This window comes from Passer domesticus, chromosome 11 (assembly GCF_036417665.1).
Source record: "Passer domesticus isolate bPasDom1 chromosome 11, bPasDom1.hap1, whole genome shotgun sequence".
Classification (NCBI taxonomy): Eukaryota; Metazoa; Chordata; class Aves; order Passeriformes; family Passeridae; genus Passer; species Passer domesticus.
Window position 1 is genome coordinate 15,664,343 of NC_087484.1, and position 27,874 is coordinate 15,692,216.

At 37.7% G+C, this 27,874-nt stretch overlaps 1 protein-coding gene across 4 annotated transcripts; it reads right to left on the bottom strand.

Annotated features, from left to right (window-relative positions):
* Positions 1–139: 139 nt before the first annotated feature.
* On the bottom strand, positions 140–27,011 carry RHBDD1 (rhomboid domain containing 1). 4 transcript variants are annotated; one of them, XM_064385938.1, is made up of 7 exons: positions 26,905–27,011; positions 22,165–22,683; positions 20,764–20,896; positions 17,374–17,462; positions 15,729–15,779; positions 11,142–11,264; positions 140–2,346 (listed from the first exon to the last, which is right to left on the bottom strand). In XM_064385938.1, the coding sequence occupies exons 2-7, from the start codon at positions 22,595–22,597 to the stop codon at positions 2,234–2,236; spliced, it is 942 nt and encodes a 313-aa protein (XP_064242008.1). In that variant the 5' UTR covers positions 22,598–22,683; positions 26,905–27,011; the 3' UTR covers positions 140–2,233. The 4 variants fall into 4 exon arrangements, with proteins under 4 accessions (XP_064242008.1, XP_064242010.1, XP_064242009.1 ...); XM_064385940.1 differs by lacking the exon at positions 26,905–27,011 and adding an exon at positions 26,282–26,583; XM_064385939.1 differs by lacking the exon at positions 26,905–27,011 and adding an exon at positions 26,258–26,583.
* Between the last annotated feature and the right edge of the window lie 863 nt (positions 27,012–27,874).

Sequence of the window (27,874 nt, forward strand, 5' to 3'; positions counted from 1 at the left end):
TAAATTAAAAAGAAACAAAGTTAGTCCCAATACAATCGATCTTGTCCCTTGGTATCACAAGTCTTCATTTCTAACAATACAGCAGCAGCTCTCATTTAAATATGCACATTATTAATTACTATAATTAAAACCAAATAGCTTTAAATGTTAAAAAAATATTTATTTCAATTCTGTATACAAAAAATGTCAAAACAACTGAACATTTATTAGTACTGACAATTTTTGTGAATATTTAATGGCATGTATGTCTAAGCTCACTTTACAAAACCAAGTGCTTACAGAATTGTAATTGGGTTTTTGATTTTCCTTAAGTATCTTTTTTACCTGACTAGCAGCACATCCTGTGCTTTTAAATGAGAAAAATATCAGAGTTTAGCACACAGAGTATGTTACACTGCAACTTTTGACCAGAGCATTAAAGGATTTCTGAGGAACCAATGGTACATCCTTCTCATTTACATCCAATTATTACTTGCTGACAAAAATATACAGGTTTTTGAGACATATTTTCAATGAACATAAAAAAGCTGGCCTTCTATCAAAGTGTCTGCTGTTTTATTCTATGGCTATTGCATATATACAAAACCAACCAAGCCCAAGAACACACCAGAAATCAGCATTCTGTCTGTAGCTGGAGTGACATTGCAGTTGTGCCTGTTGTGTCCCAAAACCCCGAGCCCAAAGCCCTGCATCCTGATATTGTGCTTTTCCCAGCAAACAAGAGCTTCCCTTACATACATTAGCTACACACAGAAAGGGCAGGTACTATTTATTTAAAGAACACAGTAAAAAATTTCCTTTCAGGATATTTTTCTGTATGAAATATGCAGCACTGTTTTTTTATATTCAAAAAATAACCTCATAGAAAAGTAGACTTCATAAAGCACAGGTTGGTGAAACCCTTAAACTGCTTATCCTAATCCTCTACTCCATCAGTGCTGATGAGGAGATTCCAACAGTCTGTGTCAAAAGCCAATAACCAAATTATTCTTCTGCAATCACACCTCTCTGCAATAGTTTTAGAGGAACATCCCCAAGTTCTTTCATTCTGAGGATAAAATGCCTGGACAAGGAGTGATTTTCAGGGCAATACTGGAACCAAAGCCCTCGAGGTTCATCAGTTAACATTAAGAGGCAGCAGTGCCACAGGCAGGACAGCCTTGTGTGGAGGGTGTGCCCAGAGGGACAACTGAGCTCTCAGGTCTCCTCTGGCTGGGTAAGGAAATCCTCAAAAATGAAGAATTCAAGGTAGCTGCTGTTTAGGTATGATTTTCACAAGTCTACAAACTCTCAGGTCTCAGATTGGTCTTCAAACAATATAAATATTGAGAAATAATGGAATTTTTAAACTTGCATGAACAGCATATACAAAATAAAATTTCCAAGCTTCTTAGAAAGGGAAATAGATGCTTTAAAAGAAGTATATTACTAAATAAATATATGCTTTGTATGGCATAGCCACATATCTTTGCAAAAAACTCCTAACAAATTATTTCAGCTATGTAAAGGGCAGCATTTTTTGATTTAGAACATAAATATTAAGAAAGGCTTTAGAAAACATAAGTAGTAACAACTCAGTTTTATCTCATCCAAGCTCTAGATAATATGGTGTGAGGAAGACTGCAACACTGAAGTTTGTATTAAATAATTCCTTGGTAAGGACAGCAGGGGAAGGATAGCTGCAACTATTTGTCTGCTCAAGAGCTTAAGCCTAGATTCACATGACCCAGCCACTGTCATCAAAGCAAACTTTTCAAGTGTCATTCCACATGGCAGTCCCAAAAAATGAGCTGGTCATCACAGATATCTGAGAAAGGGTTGCAAGAAAAAATTGCATGGTTTAAAGTTGCATAGAAAATGCAACATTTCAGTTGCAAAGGAGGAAGAAAACCTGTTGTCTGAGAACATCAGCAGTCAAGAAGCCAAGGAATTCTTAAAGCTATACAAAATAATTTAAGAGAAAAAAGACTTTTTGAAAAACCATCAGCCTTCTTCCATTTAAGGTGCATTAAGATGGAGACAGCCAAAGATCACATTTTGCTTCTTATCTCACATTTCTTATTCAAGTTCCAACTTTGAGTCTGAACTCACAAAATCCTATTCAGTTTTGCAACAAGTAGTAAAAATAATGGAAAAAGATTATAAATTATTCTGTAAATTACAGATTACAAATAAATCTGTACATATTTTGGTAAGTCTGAATAGCACTTTACATCAACACCTGCCAACTTCATCATCTGTCAAACCTACGAAGCCTTCTCCTTCTCATGTCCTCTTCTGAGTTCTCAGGTGGGAACCAAAACCCATAAGGTCGCTGCCCATAATTGCGTGTTCCTCCACCAAAATCTACAAGACACAATGAAAAACAACTGTTATTTTGGTCTGTAATAGGAGAAAAATGCACATATATCCTGTAAGCCAAAGCATCACAACACAAAGGAGACAGGGGATTGAATGTTTTCAATTCTGATGGTTTTAGGGCAATTGCAACATCCAGAAACTGCTCTTAAAGACAGTCAAATAAAAAGAAAAACCCAAACCAGAAAACTACCTCAAACAATAAAGCTACCACCACCCAAAAAACCACCCCAATCCAACAACAAAACCAAACCAAACAACGAACCACAACAAAAAGAACATCTAACAAGTATTAACCCGTTAAGAATAACAAGTATTAACAAGTATTCACATTTTTCACAATCCCTACTTTACACAGTAAACTCCAGAATGTTAAACTATTTCAGTGTCCTCAGCAGTTGTTTCTGGTAAAAACAGCTTTTGTGTTTGCTTTTAGTACCGAGTCCAACATGTGCAGACCCACAGCAGATGCACACACAGCTCCCAGCCCCAGCTGGCAGCAGTTCCACAAGGGAAGGACACGTGGCAGCCCAACCATTCCAAGTGTAAGCAAAATAATCTGAGCAGCAAGAGCACACCCAGCCCCACAGCTCCGGGCCCTGGCACCCCGAGGAGCCAGGACTGGCCCTTCCAGCAGCTCTCCAGAATTCACACTGAGGCACCCGGCAAAGGAACAACGCAAGGCTGGGTTACACACACCAGCTCTGCTGAGGAGCTCTGGGAAACAACATCAGTCTGCCTTCTGAGCAGATTCACAGTGCTAAGGACATCCAAATTTGCTTTAAAGGTAATAAAACCTTTGTAACATTCAGCATTTCTTAAGCTTTCACCTATTCCACACAGGGTTAAAACTGTATTGTAATGCTGTAGTTTAATAATAGATTTTTAAATCATAATAATTAAACTACTTGCATTTTTAAAAAAAAAATATTTCCAGTAGTGAAATTGTCAATTAAATACCAAAGTTTCTTATAATAGCATTTATTTTTAACAGCATCCCAGGTAAATTTTTATTTAAGGAAACAGATACCCCTTACACAGTTAAGACAAGTCTTTGCATAGTCCCCATAAAATATGCTCAACACTTCAAATATACATGTGCTTTAATAATCACCAGTAACAGAATGAGGTGTTATACAAAAGATGAAAAATGCTCTTTTACACATTGACCCAAAAATAGAAGGCTAGACAATATATTTTGACAAATTGTCTTCTTTAGGTTGAAGAAAAAAACCTTTTTTTACATCAAACAATATCGTGAAGAGCAAAGTCTGGATGTTTTTGTATCTGCATGTAGATATTTAAATTATCCTGTTACCTAAAATAGTTCCCTGACACCTTTTTTCTTTTAATTACTGCAGAAATATTAATGAAATAACACCTTCATCTTATCAAAATATTTATAAGCCACAGTGTTCAGAAATGGTAATTACGCCACTGCTACTACTGAAACACCACCTGACATCTGTGCAAGAAACCAACACAGGCTTTTCAACACATCAGCAAAAACAAATTAAAGACTAATGGAATCTAAGACTGCATTCAAAGGACATGGAAAACTGCAACAACACTGGATGATAGACAAAACCAAAGGATAAAGTACAACAAACTTAGAACAAGACACTAACCCTTCCATGACATATTTTACAAATTTACTGTGACCTAAAACCATGTTCTGTGAATACAGAGGACTGAGACCCCCATGCCTATCCTGTCACTCTGTGTAGGAGTTTCTTTTGTTATTTAATTCACAATTAAAGCACTTTGGAGCAAAAGAAAATCGCTGTAATTGCAACAGCTGTAACTACACCTGTATTAATGCAGTGTTACGAAAGAAGTCTTACATCAAACATTCTCACTTGATTTTTCCTCTTCTCTGAAGTTATGACCTAATTTTTAGGTTAGAGAATAGGATTTGCAAGACAGGTTCTGTAAGATTCAGGAGGAATATATTAAGCTATCAAATTGTTAAACTCTCTCTAGTAGAAATATGCAATTAGGTCTGATAAGAGGAGTGTAGCAAACAAATAGCAGAGGTATCACAAAGCAGCATGTCTGTATTTCTTTTTCATGCCAGCTTTAGTTGTGTTAAAGAAGAATCTAGAGCATTTCAGTTGAACAGCTTACCATTTTCAGTATCACCATCTGTCCTGGCACTACTGAATGTGGTATCCACACAAAAACCAAACTATACAAACACTTAAGTACCCATACAAAGAACAGACACTTCTCATTTCTACAAAACCTCTTAATTCTGGAGAGGCTTTGCTGTAGAAGATAATCACAGACAGCAGTAATTTCTTTTGAACCCAGCAAGGACCACACAGCTAACCAAAACAGAGAGCTCTGATCTGGATATTTAATCAAATGTCATAACAACTTCCAATATTTGCTTGGATTTCATTTATACCAGTTTTATAAAAATTATCTCTTCCATAAATAGTATAGCCCTGCTAACTATATTATAACAACAGAATATAATTAAAGTTTACTAACCAGCACTTAGGTGTGCTACAGATAACATACAGTGTAGTACATTGAACACCTAGCTTGCCTTGCTTTTTAATGCAAAAATGCCAACATTTAAAGGGTTCTATTTAAGAAAATAGGAGTTCTCTTAGTTTATAAATATCCAAATATTTATTTTTTTCCATAGAATCAATGACGTTGGAAAAGACCTTCGAGATCATCGAGTCCAATCCATGACCCAACACCCCTTGTCAGGCAGACTCTGGCACTGAGTGCCACATCCAGCCTTTTCTTAAACACCTCCAGGGACAGTGACTCCACAACCTCCCTGGACAGCTCATTCCAAGGTATTTTTGAGGCATTTGGAGGTAGAAGCAGGAAAATGGAAAGCAGCAAGAATCCAGAGTCAAAAGCCCAGTGTTGCTTTACTCATTTCATCTCTTCCAGCCAATGAGTAGTCAAGTCTTCGGGTCTAATCAAACTCACGATTTACAGAGTTGTACAGAGAATTTTAAGGAAAGGCAGTGTAGGCATTTTTCCTCCTTTTATACTTAAGCAGGACTAGAAGTCTTCCAGAAAGAGCTGAGACACACAAAACATAGCAAACTGTTTTGTTCCACTCAAAGTCAGACAGAAACTACAAATGAATAAAAAATATAAAATGGCAAAAGTGCTTGTCATCTTTCCTGTCCTTCCCTCTCCAAAAAGACATGCTATACAGTCTGAGAGCTTTGGCTTTTAGTACTTCTCACTGCCCCAATTTTTTCTACTCAGCTCCAAGTAGACCACATTCATTAGCCTTTGCTATTGTTTCTAACACAGCCCTTTCAGTTTCTGTCAATGTATGAAAGAATTTTGTCATGCCATGAAGCAAACTATTCTTCCTGGTGCTGATGTCAATATGTCTCATCTACAGACTTGAACATAAACTGGGGAAGAAGACTGATGGAAGTTAACTACTGTTGCTGTGCTATGCTTTGGAACAGCTGACAAATGAAAAATCAAATTAGCAGGGAAGGAGCTGAGGGTAATGAGTTTAGAAGGAAAGTAACATACAATGAATCCAGACACAGCTGGATGGTTACAAGAGCAAGCCAGAACAATCTTGAACAGTCTCTGTCTCTCTCTTGTTTTTAAAAGAAGATGGTAAAATTGAGAAATACACCAAAACATTCCCTCCCCAAAAGTCTGATAATTTGTTTTGGTTAGGAGAGAAGATGACTAAAGACTTAATCTTTAATCCCTTCATACTTAAGGAATTTTATATTTATTTTAATCATGCTTCTAAATCTCATCTTTCCTGTACCAGCATCACCAAAATAAACTCTTTTTGAAGTAACAAATGGTTAAAAGCAAACTGGTAACATTTTTAGAAAGTATCAATCACCACCTCATAAGCCAAAATCACACACTCAGATCATCCACTTGCTACAAATACTCAATGCTACAATGCAGAAGTAAGAGGATAGAGACCACTGCTGGACTTGATGCTCTTCTGCAAAGAATTAAGGGGATTAGTTTTACAGCTACCATTTGGCTGGATACTGAAAATGCTCCAGGAGAGATGGCATAAAATAATCTTACTGCATTTCCCAACCATTTAATCATTCTCCAGATGTTAATTCACCTAAAACAAGGCTAAACTCATTATTAACTGAAAATGATTGATACATTAAATTAATTATGTCTATCTTTCCCAAGTATTTAAAGGAATTTACTAACCAACTCAAAACACCCTACATAAACATGTCAGTCCCTAGGCTGAGACACACTGACAGTTATTCCTCTCCTGAGTAGTAAGAAAGCTATGAATAACTTCAGTTAGAAGAATTTCAAGTGGGCTGTATATTTATCATAATGTAGTAGAAGTATTTTGTTGAGCTGCAAATAACAAGGTATGCTTTTCCTTAGAAAATGACTAATTTATTCAGTTAGGCATTAAAAAAAAGTTCAGAACATGATTTTTTAAATAGTCCCAATGAAAAAAAAAGTAAACTATATACATAATCTACAGAATTAATCTAATGATAAACCAAAATTAAAATAGTAAATTATGGATAAATCTAAAATTAGGAATATTCACTGACCTTAGTTTACCAGTAAAAATTCCCAGACTAAGTTTGTTAACATTTGCAAGAATCTTACAACATCAAAAAACCCACTTTGCTTTCCCGTTACTGCATTTCTGCTTGCGTAACAAAAACCCACAGCAACAAAGGAACTCCGAACAATATCCCCTTCCCAGTGCCAAGCCTGAGACACCCAGATGGATGGAGGGAGATACCAGTGCACACTGGAGCCACTCCCCAGCAGCTCCCACTTTCTCCAAGGGTAAGGGATCCTTTTGTGCAGCCCACACACAGCCCTTGCTAATGATGCCCACAGCTGGGAAGCAGAAGTGCTGCTCTCCAGCAAGGTGACCCTGCCAAACCCACTGTGAAAGGAACAAAAGTTGTTCCTTTATGAACAAGTTACTGAGAGGAAAAAAATATTTCCAGAGACCACTGAAGTCAGATAAAAGACTCCCATTTGTATCACTGGGTCTTGGATCAAAACACCAAGAGGTCTCCACCTCCATACGCAAACCATGCTTTTTAAATGGGTGTAATGTGTACATGAACGCAAACCATCTCTAGTGACATCCAAGATTTAACACTTTTTAGCATTCTCCTCCTATTTTAATTGTCTTCAGCAGTTGAAACAATTGCAAGAAGGAAACCATCCAAAAGAATTGGCAGTACCTGCCAATATGTATTTGCATATTTAGGAACTCCCAGTAAAAAACCACTCAGCATTCTGTATACATTTCAGCAAGAAAATCTGAATAAATTTTTATCTCAAAATCCATTGTAGCAACAGCAAGAACCTATGTCACCAGATATGTCACTGTCAACTTATTGCCTGAAGAGCCAAGCAACCCTTTAGGCAGCATTTCCAAAAAATCCCTGCTTTGCAGAACTGGTCTTTACCCCACAGTATTTCAGAGGTGCTGACTGGTCATGGCACTGGTTTGAAAGGGAAACCCATGGTGAAAGGCTCAGTGGTTCATTTAACTCTTTTGGCAACTTTGATCACCGTTGTAAAGAGAATTGGGAGTTTTTTGGTTCTAATTTTCAGCAAACCTCTTATCCTCCATCAACCACTGTATTCATGAAGAGACAGATGGAAGAGAATTCATTAAATATATCTAAAATAATTCTGACTATGCTTCTTGTTGCAAACAGTCTGCTTCTTACACTGGCACCAAAACTTTCTGTGTGGAAATGATAAAGATGCACTGATTCATTTTCCCAGAAATTTGCTTAAGAAAGTGCTGCTGATCAGATGATAGAACACAGCTGCAGTTCTAGAAAGGTATTTAGAACAGGAGGTCTGCTCAATGGGTTTTCCAAGAGGTGTGTTGGGTACCATGGTATGAATTCCAAAAAACAAAACCGAAAAGGAAATCCATCACAAAAGCTGCATCTAATTTTCAAAGCCTAAATCCTAGCGTATGATTTAATGAAATGTATTTTCATCTGAAACAATGCACTGCATATTTGAGCACATAATCTGCTTTAAGGTATTTCTACAGAAAACCACCATACTCAAGTGCAATGACTGGAATTTCCGTAATTGCTAAAAGAACAGATAACACTGGAAATAAAATACACAGCATTTCTCCAGTTTCCTCACATAAATTCCATTCTTATATTACAATCTTCCATGGGCTGGCAAATTTCAAAGACTCCAATAAAACATCCTGTCTCAGTAGCACCAAACAGAAGAGGGAACCCTTCCAGGGGACAGGTCAGCCAGATACCCAGGTATTTCCTAACTGCTCCAAATGACTCTGGCTAACCAATACCTGGCCATCTAAAAGCTTTTGGGTGCAGAGGTGTTTATTGGTTTAGTTTTAAATCAAAAGCAATGAAATGCATAGACAGTTCATGACAAAATGTAAGAGGAATGTCTATACCTGATACTTGTAGGTATTTCTCTTCAATCATAAACTATAAAGATTTGCACCACCCTGTTTAAAAAGCTTAGTCTTTTGTGGAGAAACACCAGCTTGCAAAGGATTCCTAACATTATTGACATTGAAAGTCAGACACTTAGAAGTTCAACTCACAAAAAATCCCAACACCCACCACAACAAAAATCCAAACCCACATCCCACACTGATCAAGACATTTCTTCTGAGCAGAACAGCCAGCACACAACAGATCAGAGACTTGGTTATACTGGGGTTACATTAAGAGTGGCTGATAATACCAGTATTAAACAAAAATGTCAGCCATATATTTGAACTTCATAGTAAAAGGAGTGTAAATATCAAATGCTATGACTTTTTTTTAATCCAAAATTATTTTCCTAAGTAAAGGAAGAATTATTGCAATTTGAAACCAATATGAAATTATGAGAATAACAATAAAAATTCCAAAAAAACCCTAAATCAAACCAAACCAACAAACTCTGGAGAGAAAACCAATTAATGCTGTTAAAATGGTTTCTTGTTTGAAGCAACAACACAACTACAACTGAGAATGGAAAAAATCTAAGTAGCAATTCCTTTCAGCAAAGAGACCTAAATCACTAAAATAGTTTGGTAGTCTTAAAATTGATACCTCCACAGATCTCAAACAAGCATAGCAATTTGTTTTCTTGCATTAGACTCTAATTACTATTATTATAGAAATTTTCAAGACATTGCATAAAAATAGATCTGCAGTTCAGGAAAGCCTGAATGTGGAATAAAGAGAAATGCTTTAGGGTGGGTTTAGGTAACCCATATATGAGTTTAGAGAACAGTATCTACTGAGCTTAAATTCAATGCATGTCTTAATAGAAATTAGCTTTCAGTTGTGGACAACAGCTGGTTCCAGGAAATTCTGTATTATGTCATTATTTCTTTTATTAGCTTAGCAAGATACTATCACATCAATTTATAGGAATGGATCAACATTCTATATCCAAAATGGTACATTCTGTGGCCTAGAAGCCATAATAAATGTGAAATAATGCCAAATAAAGATGAAAAAGATACTATAAATCAACTGAAATTATTGGAGTACTCTGTTGTCCAAGTTACAGAGCAGCTGTGATGGTTTAAATGTCATAGTTGGGGGAAAGAATTAATAAGAGTGCCCTAAATTGATTGTGGTACCTGCTATTACAACCTATTTCAAATTATTTTATGTAACTTTTTGTCACGTTAAGTACCTGTTTCATCATCCATGTAATTGCAAGAATCTCTGAATGTTCATGCTTTAGGGAAAACGTATCATGTTCAAAGGATAGTGCTCACTCAAGCTAATTATTTTTCAAACTAACTGACAGGGAAGAATATCCTAATTGCCTATTAGCACAGTAAATTTCATCTCATCCTTGTGTCCCTGAAACAGGTGTGATCAGTGACATGCTCTGTATCATGTTCTTTGTGAAAGAAGACATCTGCCTATGGGCAAACTGAACCTTTACTCAGCTTGTTTAAGGAAGTATTTTAAGAGCTCAAATCTTAGGTCTCGCTTGTCCAAACCAAAGTGTTCCAGCAGGCAGGAGAAAGAGGTGCAAAATAAAGCAAGATCCCTACATACCTGATCACACCAAATTCTACTGGAAACAACACATGATACCTTTTCCTGCTTCACTTGCCTGTGAGGCTTAAAAACTGTAACCAGCACTGAAACCAGGCACTACCAATGTTAAGAAATGCTGCTTTTGGCAGGGAAGTTTGACTTTAAACTTGGTTTGCCACAGCAATCTACTAGTGAGGTACTATTGAAATTCATTCTTGTCTTTCATCAAAGGACATTCTCCAAAAAAACATATTCCCTCTTATAGCATAAAACTTACCTTTGTTCAAAAACACAAGCATATAAAAAAATACATCTTACCTGGAGTGTTGGAAATTATTTAAGGCTACAAATGAAAGTTGCAGATGTTTCACTGTGATACATGTAAGCTTTTAAAGTGCATACTGTCTACTTATTTATATTATAATCTTATCACTGTTATTAATATTCTGTTTCCTTAATAGTTTCAAAAAACTTCACAAACATAGCTCATTCATTCAAGTAACATCTCAAAATGCTTAATAGTAAAAGCTTTGAAGGATTTCTTGCTCAATGTTAAAAATTATGCTAAATATAATCTTAAAAAGACAGTAAAATACACAATATCCCTTACAATAAAGATAATTTTATATCCATTCCTTCCCAAAATTACAAGATATGTCCAAAAATAAGTCATGAGGAATACATCTTGCTTTCCCTCCTAAGTCTCTTTCAGTATGAATTATAACTTAAGAGATAAAAATGCAATAAAATTCCTACCTCTTTCATTAAGACTGTTTAGCACTGCCCTTTCAAGCTGTTCTTCTTCAGTGAGCCCACCTGTATAATCAAAGTAGCTCCTTGGAGTTCTGTATTGATAATCTGGATAATAGCCATAATATTCTGTAAAATGAATCAAAAAATAAAATAAATTGCTGCTACTCAGCAAGTGTGAAATCAGATACTATCTTCTTGCTATCTTTCTTCCACAAAGTGTTTTAATTCGGGAAAGAAAAAATTATTAGGGTTCAATTACTTATACAATACAGGCCATGAATTAACTTCTAATTTACAAAGCCACAGCATAGTAACAGGAGGAAAAAAAAAACAACTAAAAAACCACAACCAAACCCAGAAAAAGCATGGACCAAATATCTCAATTTTTTATAACTGTTCAAACTAAGTGTCATAGAATGCTATTACTAAGTTTCACACAGAAACTGAAAGACAGTTTTCATCATCTCCTTTTAACATTTAGATGTCAGCATTTGGACACCTATCACCAGAACACAAACCAGGTACTGTTCAGGTTTTTTCTCCCCACCTCTCTTCCCCTTTCCCCCAGGGCCCATAAAACAATGTCATCATAAATTCCAGTCATCTTTGGTCCTAGAGAAGTCACAGGAGAAGATTCCTGCAGTGCTGTACACATCTCATGGTGTGCTCTGGCACAGCTAAACCTGCCCTGCACACAGGCAGCACAGCACAGATCTCATCAGTGTCCCACTCACTGCTGCTGCACTGCTGACAAACCTTTCTGGCCTTTGCTCAGCTGGCCAAAACCAAGCACAGGCCATCACCCACCCAAACACATGGGATTCAAAAGGAAAAAATTACTTGGCTAGAGAATTGAGCAAGACTCTCTTCCTGCTAACAACACAATCTGATCTTGCCTGAGCACAGAAAACCTAAGCTAAGAAAAATTATGGAAAAAAAATTACACTTTTCAACTGAAGAAAACTATGGAGAAAAGTTCAATTTTTCTATTCCATTTCTGTATTTTCAAAACACAAATCTTTTGTGATGTGTTCATTTCCAGAGGGATGAACAAGGGATTTTGAAAAACCAAAGTACAGAAAGGTTGACAGTTTCTTCCAACTGAGAAAAAAATTATACAAAGGTTTTTCAAAATTATCAAAGTGGAAATATTTTTGTATTAAACAAGTACAGCAGGCCATTTCCTTTTTTTTCAGATTATTATCATCAATGATAGTCATGTGTTTTCTCATTGGTTCTCTCAGTTCCAGGTGAAACTTGTGAAGTTTCTGTGGTTAATAACAAATAGAGATGACTAAGTGAGGACAAATAACTAATTTCTATTTAATAATTATTTTGCTGAAGAAAAATATCCCAAGCTCCAGAACCTTCAGTCAAATAAAACCAACAACACTCTGTCTTGAAAGTTATACAGGAAAAGCAGGAAAAACTGAACAGAGTAACTGTACAAAGTTCTACATAGAATTATATATATTCCTCTGTGTTTTCAAATATCCCTACACTGATTTTATATACACATGTACACATACACAATATACACACACAATCTTTTTCCAATTCTTTCCTGTCTTGGAACACAACTGACATTGGAAGATTTTTCCTACACCTGCAGTGAAATCTGACTGAGGGACAACGTTCAGCTGTTCTGTCTGTACACTCCCCTCATTCTCCTCTGCTTTATGTTAATCTGAATGAACATTTTCTCAGCTACAAATTTATTTTCTGGAGGCTTCAAAACTACATGCATGAAGAGTGTAAAAATCCTGCTACTAAAGACATGAAATTATGTGATGAAAGCAAAAGGATGCTGTATTTTAGGTTTGGTCTATTGCTGTAGTTTTTTCTGTTTTATGTTTCACACTGCCAGCAAGTTGTAAGTGCTCAGAAAGCTGTAATCTTTTATTTTAAAATGAGACACAGTTTGGTAACATTGACATGTTCAAGATGTTCCTATTAATCAAAATAAATGTCCTAATACTTTATTCATGAACTGCACTTAGAGAAAACCTAATTCAACCACTAAATGTGCTAAAATTGCACTTAAAACCTTCTTTCTTTTAAAGCTGTTTCCTTGTGCTGTTTCATAAAATCCATTTTTTCTGACCATAACTTCATCTATTTTTCTACTTAAATTGGTATTTAAAGGCATATAGTAATAAATCAGCAATGTCAGAAAGTGAAAAACTAATCAAGATATGCATCATTAGCCTATGACACTAGAGAGGGTTTTCTTCATTCACAGATGGCCAAATTTATTCCATATATCATACACCAAGCAAAAGGTTAAATCTTCCATTAAGACTTCTGCAAATAGAATGAAAGACAATTACAATTACAGGGAATGAACATAACAAATATATATTTTTGTAACTGCAGTTGTAAGTCACTTTAGACAAATTAATTTAGTACAAAGAAAAAATTAAATGTTTATATCTAAAGGGAAATCTGGAAGACAAGATAATTCAGGTTAACTCTCTCCATCTCCCCTTTATCTAAAGGAACTCAAAGTAACAGCATTTGGGGACTGCCCAAAACACACAAAAAACCCCAGACTTCCTTGTTGTCAGCATACTACAGCTTTTTTTCCCTCCCCATCATGGCAGATCTACTACACGAAATCTCTTCCATTTTCCCTACTTGAAAAGAGCTGGAAAAGCAAACAGAAAAGGCTGCTGAGAATCTCTCTGCTGCTCCTCCACAAGGGTGGTCTCGTACACCCACCCAAGCTCCCAGCAGCTGGTGTTTGTACAGGGGCTGTAACAGATCACAGAGTTTAAATGTCAAGTACAAATTCTTATCTTCATCAGCTATTAAAATACTTTTTCCAATATAAATCTTTCGAGTTTCCATCCACCCTGCTGCTCTGGGATACTGGAGGAAGGTTCAGTGTGTGTGAGCAGCTGGGCTGGGCAGCAGCTGTACCTGGATGAGCACCTTCACCCGGGCTGGGACTGCCAGCCATGGAACAGGTCACTCGTGCTTGCTGCACACGCTGCCTTCACCTCTCATTTCACTTCACAGTAGTAAATGTTTTATTTTCACAGTAGTAATCGTTTTATTTCTTTACTGGCCTTTAGATCAAATGTTTTGTGACCTGAGAGTAAATGAGAGTAATGAAAATCCTGGGTAAATGTACTTTTAAGTTGGAACAATCACTGTTGCTGAAGAAAGCAGGCTAAGATCTTTTGTTTAGGAATTACAAAACAGATGTTTCAAAAATACTTAAGGGCCCAGAATCCTGCTTGTGGGAACTATTTAATGTAATAATAAAATTGGAGATAGATCATGGAAGACAAAGTCCATCAGGGAGAATAAAAGTAGCTATAAACTTGGCTCAAAGTAAGCACATCTCAATTATAAAAGACTACACAAAATAAAAACCCCTGCCTGACAAAACATCAGAGAACAGTAAGAATGATCAAACGTGTGAAATAGTTTCCTTATAAGCAACCAGACAGACTCCAACTTTCTGAATGAAGGGAAAAGATAGTCATTGCTAGTACAGGACTGAAGTCTAAAAAACCACTGAGGAAGGAAGTACATAAAGAATGAAGGTTTAATCTCCCTCCCCAAAGAATTAAAGCACATTAAATGAAATTAGCAGTTAGCAGGTTTAGGCCAAACCAAAAAGTGACAGATTCTAAAGCAGGAAACAAAGTGTGAGTCTTTTCTGATGATGTAGGTGTTAAAAGTGTCCATGTCGATTCAAAGAGCTTTTGACAAATTGATGGAAGAAGGATCTACCACAGGCTATTAAAGACAAAATCCTCCCATAAAACTTTCTGCTGAGAACATCTTTAAGCCACAAGCCACTGCACACTGGCAGATATTTGAGAGAGTTATCACTATGCATTTATCCTGTTCTTCCAGCAGATGCCTAGGAAAGAGCATAAATCACTGCAGGAGGTAAGAGATGCCAGGATATGCATCCCTTAGCTCAGATCCAACACCCAGAGCCCTTCTCCCAGCCTCTCCTGGCCCTCACAGACAAGGACTCCACCTATTATTTCTGTACACTCCACAGGCAATGATTCAATGCTCTGCAGGAGAGGTGAATCAAATGAGCTCTGCTCAGTGTGCCAGCATTCCAACCATCCATCTATAAACTGCAGATGGCCTAAATTCAGTCTGCTGAGAAGGGGCTTTCTGCACGTAAATGACTTCATTTACAGAGAGGGTTCAAAGGAAGAAGATCCTTGTTAGAAGGGAAAAACCACCCTAGAATGGAACAGATAAATTTGCCAGATGAGGGCATATTTACCAAGGTCCAAAAGGCTGCTTTCAGTAGACACAATTTCCCCACTGCTACACCTTGTGCAAAAGGGATGATATTTCCCTGAGGTAGCATTTTAGGAAGTCATGACCTTAATTTGAGGCTTAAGCCTCTTGTACAAAATCCATCCACACACTTGCCTGAAGAGGAAAGGTGAGACATGCCCAGAGAAGTAATAGAAGTTTAGCAAGTATACGTGTGCAGAATATTTTGTATACTCTGTGTGTTTCCATTTACCTAGCTCTCCTATAGGTTTTCTAATCATTAGCTGAAACTGTTTTTAAAAAGTTTTTGTTTAAGTGGACAAGAGTACTTACCTGAATAGTAATCTCTTGGCCTGTCAGGCTCAGTGAAGAAAGAAATGCCAGCTAAATAAAAGAATAATGCATATACTGTTAGAATAATCATATTTTCTTTATAGAATACAAAATTCAAATTTAAAGTACCCTTTTTTTAAGAGTTTGTTTCATAAGATACAGGCAGGAAATCAGTCATGGGTATCTGTGGATTGTTTTGGCATCAGTGAGAGAATACACTGTTGCAGGCTTGTATGTTCCAGATTTTATAGTAGAGTGCCACGTTCAAGCAACAGATCCATGCAGACTAGAAAAAAAAGCAAACCACTCTATAATGTTCTCCCAGAACACATAATGAACAATTTCTCCACTGAGAGTATTTATTATTAACAATGTTTAATGCATAGAAAACTGAGGACTGGAGCAACACTGCATTATTCCTGCTTTGCTACACAGGAGAAAAAAATGCCTGTGTGCTCAACACTGCTTCCTGCAGCCGTCAGTCACACAGAACCTGCACAGCAGCCAGGGCAGGTGTCACAGTACTGCAGGGTTATCACTGAATCCCAGAGAAAGTCATTGGAAGGGACCTCAGAAGATCCCCAGTCCAACCCCAACCAGAGCAGGGTTAGTGAGGAGATCAGAGCAGGGCTGCATCTTGCCAAGTGCAAGGCTGGAGGCCCTGAAGCTGCCCTGGCAGCTGAGCTGATGCCTGCCTGCTCCATAGTGATCAGGTTGTTCCCCTGTGGCACAGCAGCACGCAAGGCTAACCTTTAACTAACAGACACCTGACGTCTGTCCCCCAGCAAGGCAGGAAAGCTGATGCTTTGGTGTCCTTTTTCCTTCCAGCTGCTGAACACGCATGACCTACAGACCATCCCCAAACTGTGATCAAAGCCCCAGTGAGGGCACTCACATTTGAACAATTAATTCCCCACTATACAAACACCCTGTCCATGTTCAGTTTGATGGAACAGTCATGAATAAACACTCAACCTATCCAGAAGTCAGACAAAAAAAGCCAAATATTCTCCCAGCCAACCCCAGCACAGCTGCTGTGTCGGGGCTTAAGACTTCCAATTAAAACACTGACATTTATGGGAGTGTTCATTTAAAAGTTTGAGGGACTGTTTTTAAAACAACTGTTAAGACTAAAGACATCTAAAGCTATAATCTTTTTTAGAAAATAATTATTACTGCAACATGAAATGCTGTAATAACATGTTGGAAAGCTCAACAAATCCAGCAACCATTTCTTAGGCATCCCACCACCTTTTTCAAACCAAAGACTTCCATTAGAATCAACATAACAGTAGAAATTAAGATGGAAACATTTGGTTCTGACATATATTTATGTCTTCACCACACTTCACTTGATGTTTTCATTGAAAGATTATAGTCTAAATAAATACTTAAAAAGAAGAGTAAAAGGTATTCCTCTAAGTAAAAATATCTGAAATTCATATTTATTCTTAATTGTTCTTACCCATATTTAAGAAAAAAATTGAATTTTTTTTCTTCTGTATCCACTTGAATAAAATGAGCACATCTTTAATTGTCTGAAAACTTGCTGGAATGTGCTGAATTTCTATATGCAAGGCTTACTGAATTTTAGAAATAGAAGTATTTCTTACGCAGATTTTGTAAATTCAACAAAATTATATACCTGCACAGGCTTGCATGATCTTTTTCAGAGGTCCCATGGTGTACATCAATCCAACAAGAATCCCTGACAGATGCCCAGCGAAAGAAGTCCTAGAAAATAAAAAAATCTTGTGAGTAATGGAAAGGAGACTTTTTTTGGTAAGGATACAAAAGGGAGAGTGTAGAATTTGTTGTAAAGATAAAGTGTCTGAGACTTCCCAGATGAAGTCCCTGAGAGACACCAAGCACAGAGACATTACCTGTCTGCAAGGTGATAATGCCAAGCCTCCTTTCTTTGTAACTAACTTAAAATTGGGAGTTACACAGCTACAGTAAAGTATTTAACAAATACCCTGAAAAAGCTAACTGGAGAGATAATTTCAGTTGCTACAGAATATGATTCCCTAAAAGCATTTAAAGACTTACCAAAGGAGTAAACTGGTTTTAAGCTTTAGAAAAGTAACTTACACTGTAATATCTGGGTAGACCTTACCAAAACCATGCACATTTCTGAGTGAAAGCACAAACACAATACTTTCTACTGCACTATCCATGCAATCCTACAATTAGTCTGAAAGAAGCATGAATGCAGATCCACTGCAATCTTTGTAATATGCTGCCTTCAAAATGAAAAGAACAATTGAAATGCTGAGATCCAAATTCTTTTCTATGCATACCAGCAACTTCTTTAAAAAATATCATTACCATTTGTATACAGAGGGAAAAGGCTCTGGAGTCTTTTGAGAAATCAAACCAGAAGCACATGTTTACAGTAAATAAGGAGATTTGCTGCAGTTTTTTACATGACTATGGGGTACTCTATAAATTCAAAAATCAATTTTCAGCATTCAAGTTAAGAGTTAAACTCTTTGTGTTTAAACACAGATTAGGAGAAAATCTTCTGAAAGATTTTCAAGAGAGAAAATTCAAGCAGGTGTAAACACTAGTTGAAAATTTTTCACCTCTATTACAAAGTTACAGAAGCCAATACACTAAACATTAAAATTTCCTTGTATGTGCAATTAGAAATAACTCATTTATACTGGTTGTCAAAAAATTTAAATAATACGAGCTACAATAAGCTTTTTTTTGCCTTTATAAAGTAGAAATGAAACCTCTGTTTAATGCACCAAGTGTAATGTTAGCATCAGTTTTTACATTCAGGTCAGTGATCTGCAGGAGTTATACAGATGATGGCACAACCACTCAGGCCAAGACAACTTCCAGGCATCACTGGTAAAAGGAGACAGGAAAGTGCACGTGTCACTAGAGGGAGGTAAAGATCAAATCTAAACTCCCTCTTTTGCCACCTACTAAACCTCAAACTCGTATCCTGCCATGAAGAGTGCAGCTCTCTCTCCTTGGTAACCAACAACTCTCTAGAGAGTAACACATAAATGCTGATGTGAAAATTCATGGATAAAAGGTAGTTACCAAAATAAAGTATCTGTAAGGAACTAATTTTCCAAACAGATTTTTGGAAACAGATTTTCTAAATGTATGAAAAATGCATGCCTGACTTGGAAAATGTCTGACCTCAGAAAATTAAAAATACTTAGAAATCACCTCCTCTAGAAATCACCAACATGATATTGGTTCACCTAAGACTTAAAATATCTGCTCAATTCTGGAAGAGGAACAGATTAAACAAAGTAATTTTTCACATGTCTGCTCTTCCATGAAACAAATAATCCCAAAGACTGCTAGCAAAGCCTACATCTCAATACCCTTTATGGAAGGTGAAGACTGAATGCACTTTAAAAATTTTCCAAAACAAAAACATTAATGAGAAAGAAAATAAGGTGGCAGTAAACTCCTAAATCCTCTCCCAGCACACAAAGGCAGGTCCCAATTTACTGCATAAGCTTTCTAACTGGGCAGAATTCTGCCCCAGTTACTGACCTCTTATCTATTCAAAACTGAATTATGCAATTTGGTTTACAACAGGAATCAGTTAAACATAGATTTCAAATATTATAACCTGTCCTGAGCACACAGATGAGCATGTAAGAGCAATGCTGTGAGAGATACAATTGCTATGGGTCATTGCAAGGCAGTAGGCAGTTACTAATTAAACATGTTGTGTTCTAGGATATGAATTTCTGCAGATCACTCCTTGTTTTCAAGTACAGTCCGTAGTCCCTATTATATTTTAAGTGCTGTGAAATTGCCCTCTGTAGAGGTTTAAATCAAGCAGCAATCTAAACTCCCATGAAATTATGACATTTTTTTATATTATTTCTGGACTTCCTATCCACTCTCTATCCAAAGACATTTCTACAGTAAAGTAACTGAAAAAGAACAGCACACAATGACTGAACTCATGTTTTCCCTCTACCATAAACAGTATGATATGGTTTCACTTCATACATAATGCCCTTCCACTATTCTTTAATTAAAAACAGTATTGTTAAACATATCACCAAATAAAACCTATGTTGAGTTAAAACAACAGTTTATGTTTTTCAGAAAAATGTTTTTAATGCACTGAAAGCTTTACTTTTATATTTGTAGCAATGCCATGCAGCTCACAAACAAAACTGCATTTGGGCAGAGCACTTCTGTCTTTTAATCCTCACTGCAGTCAATTGAGCAGCCAGGCATAAAGCTATAAACCCAGTGCTTAACCTAAGCAATATCTGAATTCTCCTTCTGCACTAGGAAATGTTCCATCAGCTACATCACAGTACCTGACAAGGAATATCTCAGTATTGCTGAGCTCTTTTTTTTTATCTTTCTGAAAAGTGGGAAATTATACATAAACTGTGATTTGATGGTTCATAGGTTTTGTGTCTGTACTTTGCATATATTCAGCAATGTGATTCACAGTTACAAAATATTACATAGGAAAATTATTCATTTGGAAACAGGACCACAAAAATCAACTGCCAAAGAAGAGCAAGGTTCTCCCAGAGGTAGGGGCAGATGAAGGGTGGTGGCACAGAGCACACAGGGAAACTGAGGGAGATGACCAGCAGCACTGCAGGACAGTGACACTGACAGTGACAAAAGTGGCAGAATACTGCATGATAGTCTGGTCATAAATAAGAGGAGTGACTAAGCCAGAATGGCCTAGGACAGAAATGGCAAGCAAACACTGGAACGCTGCTCAGCTAATGAAGCCCTTGGACTCTGCTGGAATAGTTTAGTTACTTTGTTGAAAAGGCCCCTCTCATTGTCCATCAGCTTTTGTTATCTTCCCTCAAATACTCAATTATACCTTCTGGAACAGCATTTCAGGTTTTTAATTTGAGATGTACTCAAAATAGAGGGTTTTAAGGAAACAGCAGACTGCAGGCCCAACTCTGCACTGGGATACCAACTAACACTACTCACACTTCATGAGACCTTTCAAACTACTCCAGATAGCCCAAATCTCTTCTCCTTTCTTTGAATTATTAAATGCACTTACCCTGGGGAGATTAAATGAATAGCCACCAGCTCCACCCAACAAGCATATTTACTGGCTATGGGCAATCCAAAGACACTGCTCACTCTTCCTGGGTTATAATGGTTGTTCAGAACTTTCAAAGCAAATAAGACTCCTGCAAACAAGAAGAAATCACATGAAGAGAGAAATACTTGTGCACAAATAATAAAGAAATATAAGCAATTTGAAGTATCATGCAGTTTCAAAGCACCACAAAGCATACTGCTGCATGCCAGAACAGTTCTGTTCTTTCAGTGATACTTTTCAGTGACTTAAAAAAAAAAGATACAAAAATTGCATATTGTATAACAGCCAAATCTAAGATGCTTTTTAATGTGCCTGCTCACTGGAGCTATTCAGGTATTGAAAACAATACAAACATAATTTTAAATGGGAGTTCTAGTTGACATAATTGACAAAATTAGTGAACTCAAAAAAATGTTCTGTGACTTGAGAAAAGCTACTACTGAAAACAAACCAAACAAATACGTGTAAAGCTCAACAGTAGGTTCAAATTCTGAATTAATGGAAAATCATCTTACACATACTCCAGAATCACTTGTTTCTGAAAAAAAAAAGTAGATAAATCATCTTTCATCACAGTAAATAATATTAATTTCTAACTGACTGCAACTGTTTTATCACGCAACCGCCAGCCATATGATGGAATGAATTCAGAGAACTTACTTAAAGTGTTTATGAAAAAGTCTCAAGAGAAAGCTCACAGTGGTGTGAGCAACTTTCTTAAAGGCCGAAAAAGAGGGCTTGCCTTCTGAGGCTAGGTTCAAATGACAGCAAGGAAATCACCTACTTATCTAGAAATGCAGGGCTACTTTTCTACTTGACTGCAGATTTCTTAAAGAGAAGGAGTTTATTGACTTGAAAATGATCTGTTAAAGGAGGAGACAAGACCATTACTGGAAGGAAGATGACCAAAATCAGGTCTTTGGATGTTGCTAGCAGAAGCAAATCCAGGGGAGTCTCTCCAAAGACAGGCACGAGTAATTTGAAACTGTTAGGCTTTTCTAGAAGCCACCTAAGGACCATTATTGAAATGCTTACATGACATTTGAAAATTAAGAGTTCAAACCTCAATTAACCAGCAGTATTAAACAGAAAACACATTCTACCAGGATGATAATGTTTTCATGTTCTTGGATAAAGTCCCTGCTGGTCACAAGAACATGAATTGAATTACTTCATGTTCATGCCCATAGTACATGCTTTAAATTTAAAAATAGGATAAACATACTGATATGACAATCATACATATATACATATGTACATTTATCTTCTTTCTGCAATTAACAATTAATTAATTGTTATATAGCAACTAGAAATATGAATTTTACACACATAACTTGGACCAACACTGTATCTTACCTGAAAAACCCACGCCACAATTCATTTCATAGGAAGGATCATCCAGAATTACCACAAGCAGGAGTTCCAGCACCATGTAAACTACTCCAATCAGCACTGAAAATACTGCAATTATGTAGGCAAACCATATGCTCTTCAGCTTTCTTTCCAGCATTATGCCCTTCCAAAGCATGGAAATCATGTTATAATACAAATGCCAATCATCTGCATGGTGGAAAGGAGCAAGCAGCAAACGCTGCCAGTTCCTTCTGTGGACAGCTTCATTTACACTGAGACATGCTTCAGACAGTGGCCTCAAAGGATTCAGAAAGAGAAAAATATTCAGTACAAGTACCCCAAGGGTAACAGCAGGAATGTTCTGGAGTCCAACTTGAGAAATTTGATAAAGCAGCAAAAGCAGTCCAGCACTGACTCCTCTTTGCCTGCGTTCCATAGTTACTTCTTACTCAAAGAAATGTGAAGATTATTCCAATTTCCAGTCTTTTGTTCAATTTCAAAACCATACAAGTTTTGGAAATTCTAAAAGAAAAAAGATAAATTGTTATATACAGATTGTGGTGTTCTGAAGCTCATCGCTGTTTTTATGAGATTTTAAACACAAAAAAAATTCATCAAGGTAATCAGCTGAGACCTTTTATATATCAGAACAAAAATTCAAGTGAGGATAAAAATCAGAATGTGTAAACTGACACAAAACACAAATAAAATAGATTATTACGGGTAATCCAGACAAACACTGAGAGAAAAAAGCAGTCTGTAACCTCTGTTTCACGTCCTTCGACAGGCTGTACTTAATCCACTAAAATACTTGGGTATTCTGGACATGTTTTCATTAATTCTGATTCAGTCAGAATAAGTAAGATTTCAGGAAGGAAAACGGTTCAAAATTGGTTGTGGTTTTTTTATCCTGAAAATGACTACAGTGAACCATAATACATGGAAAATGTATCTGCTACATTACAATGAAAGTGAGTACGTTTTTCCCACGTTATTGTCTTGGAAATGCTACATAATGCCTGAGCCTTGTCCAAAACAGAGTGAAAAGAACAGAAACATGCTTTCTACCAGGCCTCTCGAACATGGAACTTCCCACACTGGTGCCTTCTGAAACCAGTGTCTAATGATCACAATTTAACTGCAGAGAGCACAGCTGTAGCCTCACAAAGCTCAAATGAAACAACTTGTTAAACTGCAAATTGGCCATTGCAGGTAATTACATTGTTAGTGTCTGATTTTAAAGTCAACATTACCAAAAAAATATAGTTAACCCAAAGTTTAATCAATGTCATTCTGTTTTTCCACACACACTAGCTCTGATATCAGGTACACCAACATCCCCCAATAGTCTTATAATCTTCTGCCCAGACCTCTGGCTTTTCTTGTACCACATGCAGAGTTACAGTTTTCACAAAACAGTTGACACAAAAACTCTTAGAATTTAAAATGGAACATCCTTTAAATACAAGTTATGAGGAAATGTCAAAATCTTGCCACACTATGTTGCACAAATTCTCAGTCTTGCATTTTATAGTTCCCATCTCTGCTTTTGATACCCTTAAATTCCCAATTTTCAACACCTATGCACCTAAGAAAAGAAAGCCTCATGCAGCACGTAGCCAGGAACACACCATGGAACAGGACTGGGAATGCTTTCCATCATGACTACAGCAGTGCTAGTTATCACAAACCATTTCCATTCCTGGGAGCAACCAAAAATGTCAGCCAAAACACATTGTGTGTTTGAGTCAAAGGGAAAAGTCCCAGCAAGAGAACAGTAGTTATTTGAGAGCCTCCTTAATGCAACTCCCTCACAACATATAGAGCTTTCAGCTGTTTGAACATTCCTCCTCAGCCTCTACTCTGTTTATTAAGTCTAATGAGGCTTGAAACAATGAAGCACTTTTTTCTTTTTTCTTTTTTTTGGAAAACATGCCACCTACTTGAAAATGTACAAATTTCCAGAACAGACTTGAAACAGACATTTGTCTTGCATCCAGGCTGCCACGTGCCTGCATTTTTGTCACCTACTCAAGATAAATGTCTGAACTAAATATCCTTGGAATTTGTTTCCTACTAAGCAAGTAAAGGCATTTAAACTTATTTTTACTGTGACAAACCCCCTCACTCACTTGGCAGCCATAAAATATTAGGTCTTCACATTACTAAAAAAATCATGTAATAAAGTAAATATTTTAGTAAATATCAATTAAAATGAAATGTTTTACTGTGTTTTCTTATAGCTGTAATTTGAATTTAGAGGAAAAGAATCTCCCTGTGCCCTTGCTCCCCCTAAAACAGACATAACTACCCTGAATTTTTGATTATGCAAAACCAAGTACACTCCAGAAAAAAAAAAAAAAAAAATTGTGCATTCAGCCTACATGTTCAGATTAGAGCTAGACCAATGTCAAAACCACTTGAAACACGAAGGGTTTCAGAGCCCAAGCACAAAGCATTCCACAGCAAAGATAAGCCTCAGCAGGCCCACACCACTGGTCTGTGAAGACACAGGCTCAGGATACAAAGCTCGTGCAGGTAAAGCAGAAACTGCTTTTAGGGCAAAAGAGGAGGGCAAGGGAAACAGGAGCCAACTGTAAAAACTTTGTCAAGAGGTGGGGAAAATGCCTAACAGAAAAAACAACCAATGCAAGGAAAAATAAACTAAAAAATTGAAACACAATTAATCATCCTGTTTATGTTTCGTAAGTATGCAAGGAGAAGGTCAGCCACAAGCTGCCAGCTACAATCAGCTTTGAAATGTCCAGTCAACTGCATGGCTCATAGAAAGACAAGATTGTGACTTAATTATAAAATTAATTACTTCATAAAGAACAACTTCTGGATTCAGCAGATTTGCCTTTAAAGGGCTTTCCTTCACAGAGGAATACTGAATGGTGAACTCAAAAGACACAGCATTTCAGAATTTGGTAAGAGAAGTCACACATCTGTAATCAAAATGTTTTAAAACTATTTAAACTCCCTGAGACAATTCAAAGTTAAATATCAATGTTCAGTGACTTCATAAATGGCTATATCACAGTCTTCTTTTGTGATGCAACATTTTAAATTTCTAAGTTTTCTGTGAGAATAAAGAAGTTCTGCCTCATATCTGCTTCAGCATGAAAATTGAAAATCTTGTAGAGATTTTTAATCCTCTTAGGTACCACTAAGAGGAAGTCCTTAAAAAAATAAGCTTTTAAACTAGAAACTTCACCTTAAAACTGAAAATTGTGTTCTGAAGGGTGTAACAATTACTGTTCACAATGAAATATACACATGTTAAACAACACATGCCAAGAATCATTTTAGCCACCTTATCCCAAAATAAATGAGACAGCTTTCACAGGAAAGAACCCAAGGGACTAGGTCAAATCTCTCTCATAACAGACAGTAATTAGTAACTGCCTTTCAAAACACCAGGATACATCTACACTAATTGAACTTGGAGAAGTGAAATAGTCATAAATATTTAATATCACTGTACTTGTAAAGGTAAGAGGATGTCACAGCTTAAAACAAAAATACATCAAAACAACAAGGAACTTCAGATTAGGCCACAGCTGAGTTTTAACTTCACAGATGTTTAACTCAGCTTCAGGGATTTGGGGTTTGTTGGTTTTTTTTTTCCCCACTCGACTGCACTTGTTACACGTGTACAATGTTAAAACTGGGTAATCATATTAGAAGAGCATCCTCCTTTATCTGAAGAATTTTCTAATATTATGAAAAATTAAACCATCAAAGATTGCCTGACTTCACTACAGAAGTGTGAAAAACAACAGCTCTCACAATTTTGGCATTCCTTGGTAGCTTTGAGGGAAAATTTGTCTGCAGTGTGTAAGAGAAAGGAAGAACAGGAAACACACTTTCTGACGAAATCCTAGTTAAATAAACAATTCTGAAACATATGCTTCTAGTATTAGCATTACACTGCTGTTGTCAACACCTCCCATCTAGGTCAATAAAATCCACTTCCAGGAAGAACATCACTGGGCTATTTCAGGAAATCAAACCAGCTCAGGTATTGTTAATTACATTTTACAGACACCTCAATTACTCCAACTCGGTGTTTAACAACTCTAAGAAGGCTTACCAAACGCAGACACGATATACTTGCCATTGCTTCTTCTTTGATACAGCTGCAAGTTATTTGCAGTTTTTGGGGATAATTTTTGTTTTGTAGTATTAACAAAGAAAGGGATACAGTTGTGGCGAGTTATTGATTTTTTTTAAGGAGCTGTTTATAGAATTTATACACAACGCCACTGCGGAAAATGGGGCAAAGGAAAGAGTAAGGAGCACAGCTCGTGTGCAGGTGTGGCTGCGGATAAGCCCCGCGGGCTCCCGGCTCCTCCTGCGCACCGAGCGCGCTCCACGCTGGGCGTGTGTGTAAAGATAAAGGCTGTGAAACCGTGAAATATCGGCGCTTCGACTTCCCAGGCCGCTTCACCTCCGTAATTCACAGCTCCGCTCCTTGCAGCGGCGGAGGGAAACCTCCTGCAGAGCGCAGCCGGAGGGCAGCTCACCCAGCGCAGACCCCGCTCGGCGGGGCTCGCCCCGGGCACCCCTCAGCAGGGCGGCGCTCCCCGCGCGTGGGCCGCGCCCCTCACGGCCGGGGAGGCGGCGGCAAAGGCAAGACAGGAGGAGGGCAGGAGAGCAGAGTGGGAGAGCACGGCAGGAGGAGCCGCGCAGGGCCGGGGAGGCGGCGGCGGCTCCGGCACCCCCCGCCCCCGCACTCACGTTCTCCGGCGGCGGCGGCGGCACCCGGAACCTCGCGCCGCCCCGCGTGACCCGCGGCCGCCACTCCGCGGCGAGGGGCGCGGCCCCGGCCCCGCCCGGGGAACGCACTGCGCCTGCGCGGGGGCCGCCGCGCCGCCAGGGGCGCTGTGCGCGGGCGCGCTGAGGGCGGAGGCGGGAGAGCTGAGGCGGCGTGTGGGGCGGGTGTTGGTCGCTGGCACTGCCCACTATTAAAATAAATAATCAGGTTTCCACTGAGAGCGTTTTACTGCACTTGCAAAACAGAAACTAGTTCTGTAAGTTTAATACTTCCAGGATTTTTTTCCCCCCAGCGTTAAAAGCAATTAGATGAAGACATTGCAGAATCAGAGGATCAACAAGGTTGGAAAAGACCTCTGAGATCATCAAATCCAACCTACGACTAAATACTACAAGATTAAACTGACCATGGCACTCATGTCACTCTAGTCTTTTCTTAAACACCTCCAGAGGCAGTGAATCTGCCTGGCAGCCCATTCTGCTGTCTAATCACCCTTTCTGTGAAGAATTTAATCCTAATGTCTAACCTAAACCTCCCCTGGTGCAGCTAAAGACTGCATTTGTTTCACTTTTGTAGATTACTAGTCACTGGTGTCACTGTATTATTCCCCAGATTTGACACAGATATCCAGACTGTGAGATTTGTTATTAATATTCAGTAGGGAATACACTGGCCAAATTATAAATGCCTTAAATAATAAGTTCTCATATAAATGTTGGCGAGTTGATGGTGCAAATATGTGACTAGAAATGAATCATACAAAACTCATAGCCAAAGCTACATGTAAACGGCTTGATTTTGCTGTCATTTATGTGGCACTCAGGTTTCATAGAACATTTTGGCAACTCATACAAGTGTGTCATACAATTTATAAGAAAATTGCATTCTGCCCTTCCAAAAACAGCACACAGCTCAGCAGACTGGCAGGCATGA